Here is an 11,109-nt window from a genome sequence, read left to right as displayed (position 1 = left end):
ACTCAGGCAACAATAGATGTTGGCAAGGATGCAGAGAAAGAGGATCTCTTTTGCATTGTTGGTGGGAATGCAAGCTGGTACAGCCACTCTGGAAAGAGTATGGAGGTTCCTCAAAAAACTAAAAATAGAACTACCCTATGACCCAGCAATTGCACTACTAGGCATTTATCCACGGGATACAGGTGTGCTGTTTCGAAGGGACACATGCACCCCCATGTTTATAGCAGCACTATCAACAATAGCCAAAGCATGGAAAGAGCCCAATGTCCATCAATGGATGAATGGATAAAGAAGATGTGGTTTATATATACAATGGAGTATTACCTGGCAATCAAAAAGAATGAAATCTTGCCATTTGCAACTACGTGGATGGGACTGGAGAGTATTATGCTAAGTGAGATTAGTCAGAGAAAGACAAAAATCATATGACTTCACTCATATGAGGACTTTAAGAGACAAAACAGATGAACATAAGGGAAGGGAAACAAAAATAATATAAAAACAGGGAGGGCAACAAAACAGAAGAGACTCATAAATATGGAAAACAAACTGAGGGTTGCTGGAGGGGTTGTGGGAGGGGGGATGGGCTAAATGGGTAAGGGGCATTAAGGAATCTACTCCTGAAATCATTGTTTCACTATATGCTAATTTGGATGTAAATTTTAAAAAATTAAAAATAAAATTTTAAAAAAGTATTACTAGAAATAAACAAGAACACTTAATAATGATAAAAGTGTCAATTTATTAAGAAAGCATAATAATCCTATATGTGCACCTAATGACAATACTTCAAAAATTCATAAAACAAAAAGTGACATCACTAAATTTATAGCCAAGTTCACAATTACAGGTGGTTTTAACACTTCTTTCTCAGTAATTGATAGAACAAATGTAAAAAGCCATAATAAACTAGATTTTGAGCAACCAATTTAACCTAATTGACATTTATGTAACACTATACCCAACAACTGCAGAATACAAAATCTTTTTTAATCTTACTTGGAACATTTACCAACATAGGCTGTATGCTGAGCCATAAACCAAATCTTAATAAATTTCAGAGGACTGTAAGTATACTGAATATATTCTGTGTCCAAAACAGAACTAAATCAGAAATCAATAATAGAAGGATGTCTGGAAAATCTCCAAATATTTGGAAATCAAGCAACACACTCTTAAATACCCCATGGTCAAAGAAGAAATCACTAGCAAAGTTTTAAAATACTTTGAACTAAAGGGGCACCTGGGTGGTTCAGTTGGTTGAGCCTCTGACTCCTGATTTCAGCTCAGGTCATGATCTCAAGGTTTGTGGGTTTGAGCCGCACATTAGGCTTTGATATGATGGCTCAGAGCCTGCTTGAGATTCTCTGTTTCCGTCTCTCTCTGCCTCTTCCCTGCTCTCTCTTCTCTCTCTCAAAAATAAAATAAACATTAAATACATACATACATAATACTTTGAACTAAATGATAAAAACACAACATACCAAAGTTTGCTGCATGCAGCTAAACCAGTATTTGGAGGCAAATTAGTTTTAAATGCTTAAATTAGAAGGAATAAAGGTTTAAAATAAATGATCTATGTTTCCACCCCAGAAACTAGGGGAAGAACAGCAGATTAAAGTCAGTGTCGAAGGAAAGAACTAAAAATAATAAATATATATAATAAATACAATATGAATACATAATAATAATAAAAGCAGAAGCCAATGAAATTTTATTTTTTTTTAATTTTTTTTAACGTTTTGTTTATTTTTGAGACAGGGAGAGACAGAGCATGAACAGGGGAGGGTCAGAGAGAGGGAGACGCAGAATCTGAAACAGGCTCCAGGCTCTGAGCTGTCAGCACAGAGCCCGACGCGGGGCTCGAACTCACGGACCGTGAGATCATGACCTGAGCGGAAGTCGGCTGCTTAACCAACTGAGCCACCCAGGCGCCCCGCCAATGAAATTTTAAAAATCAGTAAAGAAAACCAATAAAAGCAGCATTCTGCTAGGTTCTTAGAATGATTAATAAATTGAAAACCTCCTAGATAGACTAATTGAGAAAAAAAATAAGGGACCACGAATTCTCAACTTTAGGCTTGGCACAGTGCTAGGCAAGACATAACATTACTGCAGATAGTTGCAAGCCCCCTGCAGGGACACCATTCTTCCAGCCTGTCATGCCTTCCCTGCTCCAGGAACCTCAGATCTCTCCACAATGTAGCAGCTGAGAGGTTAAAGCTTCACAGGATAGGAACCCTCTCAGCCCCTGCTGCTCACAGAACCTGTGTCCTTGTCTCTGGAAGCCTTGAGGCTCTACTGATGACTCATTATTTTGACCACCACTACTGAGTCTAAGCAACTTAGCACAAAGGTCAGTAACATAGGGGTGCCTGGGTGGCTCAGTCAGTTGAGCGTCCAAATTCTACTCAGGTCATGATCTCCTGGTTTGTGGGTTTGAGCCTCATATCGATCCCCGATCAGCCCACGCTGACAGCTGGGGGCCTGGAGCCTGCTTCAGATTCTGTGCCTCCCTCTCTGCCCCTCCCCTGCTCACCCTCTGACTCTGTCTTTCTCTGTCTCTTTCAAAAATAAATAAACATTTAAAAATAGTGGGGTTTTTTTCAAATTAAAACAAAAACCAATAACACAGGAGCTGACATTTTAGAGGATCTCATTTTCTTATCTTAAGTTTTGAGTCAGAAAAGGAATTTTCCCAGAGTTGTACAGTGGGCCAGTTGGAGATTTTTTTGATGTTCTTCTTTTGGTTACATAAACACCATGTTTTTTGTTGAGAATAAAAATCCCCAAAGTTAATGTCACTCAGGACAGTCCATGGTGCTGTAACTGCATAAATCCAAAATCATCTGGAAACAGGCAGTGAAGCAAAATATAAAGTTCTGCTAGGCAACAATTAAGCTGAGAAAACAAGGATCTTTAATAAGGTTAATTTTTTTTTCTCAGTGTTTTTCTCCTTATTTTCAGAACTGAAAAGCGAGAAGTACAGCAAAGTGCCTCCTATCTAAAATAGACCTTAATAAGAAACGAGAGGGGCGCCTGGGTGGTTGAGTTGGCTAGGCATCCAACTCTTGATTTCAGCTCAAGTCATAATCTCACAGTTCTGGAGATTGAACCCGGGGTGGGGCTCTGCACTGACCGCACAGAGCCTGCTTGGGATTCTCTTTCCCTCTCTCTCTGCCCCTTTCCTGTTCACTCTCTTTCTTAAAATAAATAAATAAATAAACATTTTTTTTTTAAATAAGAAACTGGATTTGATTTTCATAAGAAATCATCTTGGGCACACTTGGGTGGCTCAGTCAGCTGAGGGACCGACTTGATTTCACCTCAGGTCATGATCCCAGGGTCATGGGATCGATACCCATGTCCAGCTTCACGCTGAGCATGGAGCCTACTTAGGATTCTCTCTGTCTCTCTCTCTGTTTCTCTCTCTGTCTCCCCCTCTGCCCCTCTCCCTCCCTCACATGCTTTCTCTCTCTCTCTCTCTCTCTCTCTCTCAAAGAAAAAAAAAAAAGAAATCTCAATGGTACATTTTTCAGTGTTTTTTTTTTTTCAAAAAATATCCAATGAGCAAATGGGTTAAGAGCATAGGTTCTAAAGCCAGACTTCATTAGTTAGCATCTCATCTCTACCACTTATCAGTTACATATCCATAAGCAAGTTATTTAATTTCTATGTGCCTCCCTTTCCTTATCTATAATGTAGGGATTCATAATAGTATCTATGCATTGTGATCATTTAAAAAGCAAATATTTATAAATGCTTAAAATAGTGCTTGTTCACATAAATGCTATATTGGTGCTAGTTAAATAAATAATAAGCAATACTCCAGATAACAGTTACTATTATCATCAATAAAGGCAAGTTTTTCAATCTTATGTTCAAACAAAATGTTTAAATTAAAAAAAAATTTTTGTAACATTTATTCATTTTTGAGGGCCAGAGCATGAGTGGGGGAGGGGCAGAGAGACGGAGACAGAATTCGAAGCAGGCGTCAGGCTCTGAGCTGTTAGGTAGCACAGAGCCCAAGGTGGGGCTCAAACTCACAGACCTGGAGATCATGACTTGAGCTGAAGTCAAAAGCTTAACTGACTGAGCCACCCAGGCACCCCCAATACATATAAAACAATACGTTTAAATAGAAATCTAAGCTTTAAGGCTTGTTCTCCAAATTTGGCATAAATGTCCTTCCCTTCCAACTTTCCCCTATTCCCCTCCCTATGCTATTCCTTCTCCACTAAGCATCCACATGTGAAAGTGTGGGCCTTGTATTGATAAACTGATTGTTCTTAACTCTTCGTTCATCAGCCTAAGAACAAGAAAAGCAAGATTGAGGCCGCTACTATAAAACTCTGAGTCAATAAAAATAATAGTGCTGTTTACACTAGCTAGGGCAAAGGCAAGGTGAGCACACAAAAAGGACTTTTCTTCATTGCTGAAGTCCCTGAGCACAGAGGCACCCCATTTCTGTGGTGAGGGCTCTAGCAGGAATTATATCCATTTGGTGTTGCATAATGACCTGCTACCAAGCCTTCCAGTAACTAGTTGGTTAAGTTACTTCTCTCTTTGCATCTGATCCCTCATCAGTAAAAACTAGGCATTAATAGACTAGGTTGTGAGATATAATGAGTTAATGTATACACATGCATGGTAAAACAAGAATATCATAAATGTTAGCTATTACTATTTTGTGGGAATAAGTCTTTTCAGTTGGAACATTGCTTCTTCTTTAGCGTTTACTGCAAATAACTACACGACTTAGAAAACGGTGTTGGGGGGACCAGGAGTTTGTAGCCGAGGGACCGCAGGGAGAATTTGATAGCACCACAAGGACAAAATCTACTAGAATCAACTTTAGCATGGTGATTAGAGCAGAATCCCAGTGGCCAGCAACTTCCTTACAAAGCCTCTAACGTCCGAAGCAGGGCCCTCAAAAAGACATTTGTATCGCCTAGGCGGCCAGAAGGGGCCCTCCGCACAGCCTTTTCTCCACTAAATTCCGGGAGAGTTGGCTCGGCGGCCTCCACGCTCCCAGAGACGTCTTTACCCTGTGAGGTGTGTCTGTGCTTCCCGGCTGCGCGGCTCCAGCCTCCGACCACAGCGGCAGGTGGCGTTCCCGCCAGCCACAGGGACCAGGATCCGCAAGCTAGGAGCCGGCTCCCAGCCTCATACCTCGGGGGCGTGGCTCGCGAGGAGGCTCCAGTCACATTGGCTAAGGCTGGCCGGGGGCGGAGTCAGTGGGCGCCAGTTCCAGACCCTGCAGCTCCGCCCCATCGCGGGTCCAGGAGGAGGAGGAGAGGCCCAGGTGGAGGAGGAGCGACGCCTGCTCCGGGAAGCCCCGTCTGGGGGCCATGGGGGCACAGGTGAGGCTGCCGCCTGGAGAGCCCTGCCGGGAAGGTGAGTGTCTGTCCCCGAGCCGAGGGATCTGGCATCTGGGTAGCGATGAGACCGGGTGGGCGGTCCCGGGTGCTTGTGGGGAAGAGACACGAATACACCCGCTCGTAATGCATTCATTCTTGAGTTTACGCATTCGGTCTTTCAGCCAGTCAGCCAGTCAATAAATATTTATTGGTGCCTATAATAAGCCAGGCTCTGGGAAAGCCTGAGTCGACAAAGACATAAACTTGGCTCTCCCTCTGGTCCAGGAGGCAGACCCACGTAAATTACAGCGTGCCGAGTGTCGGGACGGGGAAATTCAGGGTGCTGTGGGAAGATTCTCGAGTCTCGTCTGAGAAAGACTCTTCCAGAGTCCGCGGTCGAAGTCACCCGGTGGGCAGAGGGCGTGCCCGGGGACGGGACGGGAGTCTGGTGTGGCACCCTGCGCTGGCTCGAGAGGGTCACACACGGTGGAAGGTCAGGCGCCCTGGACCTCGGGGGAGGGCGCCGGACCCGCCTGGGCTGTCCACCTCTCTCCTCTGTCTTCGAGATGAACACTTCTGCAACCCTGCTAGCCTCGCGTCTGGCTCGCTGTGCAGCCACCTCTTGGCTGCCTAAGGCGAGAGCCCAACAGAAGAGGAGACCGGGAACCTGGCGCAGTGATTTGTAGGCTTGTTACTGCTGGGGTTTCGGCCCCCACTCGAATCCTGAAAAATCGCTGGGCGAGGACGCCACTTGCCCTTTGCCAGCTGTTTACAACACTGGCAGGCTTTCTGAACTCTCAGTACAGAAGGCGCGTGTGAGCTGGGACAGAAGTAGGGACCGGAATACCTGAGGGCATGCCACAGGACAGGAAGGGTGTGCCTCAACCGACGTGACAGCTTTCAAGGTGTCTAGGGGAACGCTGATTTCTAAATTACCTGGTATGGACAGGAAGGGGGAGGATTGAAGGGCGTGGTAAGAATACCTTCCCAAAGTTGCTGAGCATTTCCCGGTTTTTCTCTCCTCTGCGCTCCTCCGGCGTGAGTATCTTTGATGTGGGAAGTTTGAACTAAAAAGACGTTGGGTGGGGGGAATTGGAGGGGGAGACACTGAGCTAATCAAAACTATGCCCGGCAAGAGAGAGAAGGGACACAAAGAGAAAACGCCTGAACAATTCAGGAATTACTCAAAAGGTGAGATTTTGGAAGTGGTTACTAAAGCAGCCGGATCTGGAATTATTTCCTAGATAGTCAGGTTGTGTGACCTTTGTCTGAATAATTCCTAAACCAGTAAGTCAGACTGTTAATAACACATCCACCCTTGTTTACCCAAGGATCTGTAAGTAAGAAGGGTATGTGAATTACACTTGCTCTAGGAACAGGTGTTTTTCCTGCTTTGCTCATGCCTTTAGTTCCAACAAGAAATACTCAAGCTCAATGCTTAATACCTGTGATGAATTCTATTTGTGTGGGAAAGACAAGAGAAATCAGAATCCTTGTCAATGGTGGGAAAAGATTGGGCTCTGGCATGAGTCTTCTGCGCTATGACTTAACCTCCTTGAGTCTTCATCAATAAATTGGGAATAATTCATACAGTTTACAGTTGTGAGATTACATAGGAAACACACAGTTCAGGGCCTGAAATGGAGTAGAGTCTCGATGTTTCATTCATTCATTCATTCAGTCAGTCATCCACAAGAATCCCATGTGCCAGGCACTGACCTAGGTGCTGGTATGAAGGGATTCACAAGACAGTCTAGTCCTAGACTCTAGTTTTTTTTTTTTGTTTTGTTTTTATGTATTTATTTATTTATTTTTATTATATGAAATTTATTGTCAAATTAGTTTCCATACAACACCCAGTGCTCATCCCAAAAGATGCCCTCTTCAATACCCATCACCTACCCTACCCTCCCTCCCACCCCGCATCAGCCTTCAGTTTGTTCTCAGTTTTTAAGCCTAGACTCTAGTTAAAGCCTTGCATGCAGCTTACTGTGTACAAGGCTGATACTATGCAAGAAGCAAATGAATAAAAAAGGACATTACAAGAGTGGTAAGTGTTATGGATAATGTCTTGAGAGAGTAGGGGGTGTTTAGATTGGGTACTCAGGAACACCCCTTAGAAAAAGTTGTATTTGAGCTGAGGCCTGAATGACAAAGAGTCCGTCATGAGATCTGAGGTTAGAATATTCCATTTGGACTTCCATGAAGAAAAAGTTGACCCCATGTCTTGGTTTTGACTCTTAAAACCATAGACGCTTCAAAAAACCTTCTAAGCCAAAATTTTCTATAAATAATAAGTAAGTAAGTACATAAGTAAATAAATAATACATATGAAGGGTTTTTTTTTATTTAGGTTTTTGATATTATGTCACATATTCCACAGATCTCAATTTCAGTCCAACAGCCAATAGGAGCTTATTACTATGAAAATATGACACCATGAAAATAGAATGTAAGAAATATACCTGTCACCTATGAAGCACTAACTGCATGAAGATTGTGTACCATGGGACTGTAGAAGGTGATAAAGGAAACAAAGGACAGAAAGACTGGGCTGTAAGGAGGACAAACCATATATTCCAGGGCCTCTGCTTGAGAATTCTGAGCTGGTTTGGCAGTAGGGACAATAAGCTGGAGATAGAGAGGACCCAATGGTTTTCAAAGTTTTAACCAAGTGGACCACTTTTCCAGGGTGCAGCCAGCTAGCAGAATAAAAAATGACATAGATGGTTTTTAGGGCTAATTCAGTTTGTCATGGTTCTGAGAAGAAGAAATTAAGGAATTGTATTCTTTGAGGACTGGCTGTATCTCTTTTGTACTGATTAGGATATGTCCCGTATTCGTGTATATAATCTCAAATTTTCAAAACAGGTTTGCATAAAGATGTATCAGTTTATCTTCACGCATAATTAAATTCTATGAATTTTATTACGTAGTCATTTTCTCCTTTTTACAGATACAGAAACCAAGGCCCAGCCAATTGAATAATGTTTCATAATTAGTGATCAAACCGGGCACAAAATTATTTGGGCCTTTGTTTTTCTGTAGGTGCCCGACCCCATTTTCTGGCTCTGTTGGATGCAGTGGTATTCATTTTAATGATTCTGAAATCTTACTCTAAAAAAATTCTTTGTTATAAACATTTCTCAAAATTTCACCAAGTGGGGGCGCCTGGGTGTGTCAGTTGGTTAAGCATCCAGCTGGTTCAGGTCATGATCTCATGGTCCATGAATTCAAGCCCCACATCGGGCTTTGTGCTGACAGCTGGGAGCCTGGAGCCTGATTCAGATTCTGTGTCTCCCTCTCTCTGACCCTCCCCCACTCACACGCTGTCTCTGTCTCTCTCTGTCTCTCTCTCAAAAATAAATAAACATTTAAAAATTTTTTAAAAATTTCACCAAGTGAACACAACGTTTATTATCAGGAAAATTATTTTTTGTGTAATAGATGGCTGCTTTTCTACTGCAATAAAAAAGATTGCCTCCAGATTTTTACAGGTTGTTTTTCCAGCCTTCCATAGATTTCCCAAGTGCTGAAATTCAAGAGTGCTTAAAGGTAGTTAAAATTCTCAACTAAACGTTTTCCAGGAAACAGTATGCTCAAAATTGTTTAGTCTAATATTTAATATGGGCTATACATAATTGTTTTTATTTTTGTAAGTTTTTATTTTAATTCCAGTTAGTAAACATACAGTGTAATATTAGTTTCAGGTTTACAATATAGTGATTCAACACTTCCATGTATCGCTTAGTACTCATCACAGGTACACTCCTTAATCCCCATCACCTATTTCATCCATCTGCCCACTCCTCTCCCCTCTGATAACCATCAGTTTGTTTTCTATACTTAAGAGTCTGTTTCTTGATTTGTCCCTCTTTTTTGCCCCCTTTGCTTGTTTGTTTCTTAAGTTCCACATGAGTGAAGTCATATGGTATTTGTCTTTCTCTGACTTATTTCACTTAGCATTATACTCCCTAGCTCCATCCATGTCATTGCAGTTGGCAAGATTTCATTTGTTTTTATGGCTGAGTAATATTATACACACACACACCACATCTTCTTTATCCATGCATCAATCGATTGACAATTGGGCTGCTTCCACAATTTGGCTATTGTAAATAATGCTTCTATAAACATAGGGGTGCATGTATCCCTTTGAACTAGTGTTTTTGCATTCTGGATGGTAGGGTAATTCTATTTTTAACTTTCTGAAGAACTTCCATACTGTGTTTCACAGTGGCTGCACCTGTTTGCATTCCCACCAACAGTACATAAGGGTTTCTTTTTCTCCCCATCCTCACCAACACCTGTTGTCGCTTATGTTGTTGATTTTAGCCATTCTGACAGTTCTGATATCTCATTGTAGTTTTAATTTGCATTTCCCTGATGGTAAGTGATAATGAACATCTTTTCATGTATCTGTTGATGATCTGTGTATCTTCTTTGGAGAAGTATCTGTTCATGTCTTCTGCCTGTTTTTTAATTGGATTATTTGTTTGGGGAGTGTTGAGTTTTATAAGTTCTTTATATATTTTGGATACTAGCCCTTTATCAGATATGTCATTGCAAATATCATCCCTCATTCTGTAGGTTGTTCTTTTTTAATGGTTATTTATTTATTCTGAAAGAGAGAGTGTGCATGCTCATGCTGAGTGAGGGAGGGATAGTGAGAGGGAGGGAGAGAGGGAAAGAGAGAGAAAGAATCCCAAGCAGGCTCCATGCTCAGTGTGGAACTCAATGTGGGGCTCCATCTCAGGAGCATGAGATCATGACCTGAGCCTAAATCAAGAGTCAGTTGCTTCACTGACTGAGCCATCCAGGTGCCCTTCTGTAGGTTATCTTTTAGTTTTTTTGACTGTTTATTTTGCTGTGCAGATTTTTATTTTAATGAAGTCCCAATAGTTTATTTTTGCTTTTCTTTCCCTTGCCTCAGAAGACATATCTAGAAAGAACTTTCTATGACCAATGTCAAAGAAGTTACTACTTGTGTTCTTTTCTAAGATTTTTATGGTTTCACAGCTCACATTTGGGGTTTTAATCCATTTTGAATTTATTTTTGTGTATGGGTAAGAAAGTGATCCAGTTTTCCCAACACTATTTGTTGAAGGGACAGTCTTTTTCCCATTGCATATTTTTCTGGGTTTGTCAAAAACTGATTAACTATATAATTGTGCATTTATTTCTGGGTTTCTATTCTGTTCTATTGACTATGTGTCTGTTTTTGTGCCAGCACCATACTGTTTTGATCACTATAACTTTGCAGTATAACTTGAAGTCCAGAACTGTGATACCTCTAGCTTTGCTTTGCTTTGCTTTTTCAAGGTTACTTTGGCTATTTGGGGTCTTTTGTGGTTCCATACACATTTTAGGATTGTTCTAGTTCTTAAAAAATGGTGTTGGTATTTTGATAGAGATTGCATTAAATGTGTAGAGTGCTTTGGGTAGGATTGACATTTTAACAATCTTTGTTCTTCTAATCCACGAGCATGCAATGTCTTTCCATTTCTTCGTGTCCTTTTAAATTTCTTTCATCAGTGTTTTACAGTTTTCAGAGTACAGTTCTTTCCCCTCTTTGCTTAGGTTTATTCCTGGCATCTTACTATTTTGGTACAATTGTAAATGGGATTCTTTTCTTGATTTTTCTTTTTGCTGCTTCATTATTGGTGTGTAGAAATACAACAGATTTCTGTATGTTGATTTTCTAACCTACGACCTCACTGAATGAATTTGATTATCAGTTCTAGTAGTT

General features: G+C 41.3%; 1 protein-coding gene across 1 annotated transcript in view; it reads left to right on the top strand.

The window, feature by feature from the left end:
* The first annotated feature begins 5,248 nt into the window (after positions 1-5,248).
* NIPAL1 (NIPA like domain containing 1) overlaps positions 5,249-11,109 on the top strand; it is a 29,440-nt gene continuing 23,579 nt past the window's right edge. The window contains exon 1 of the mRNA XM_015072310.3: positions 5,249-5,397. Coding sequence (XP_014927796.3) covers positions 5,352-5,397 — 46 coding nt within the window. The 5' untranslated portion in view covers positions 5,249-5,351. The remainder of the gene's footprint in view (positions 5,398-11,109) is intronic.

This window comes from Acinonyx jubatus, chromosome B1, assembly GCF_027475565.1.
Source record: "Acinonyx jubatus isolate Ajub_Pintada_27869175 chromosome B1, VMU_Ajub_asm_v1.0, whole genome shotgun sequence".
NCBI lineage: Eukaryota > Metazoa > Chordata > Mammalia > Carnivora > Felidae > Acinonyx > Acinonyx jubatus.
This window is presented reverse-complemented; position numbering and strand designations above follow the sequence as displayed.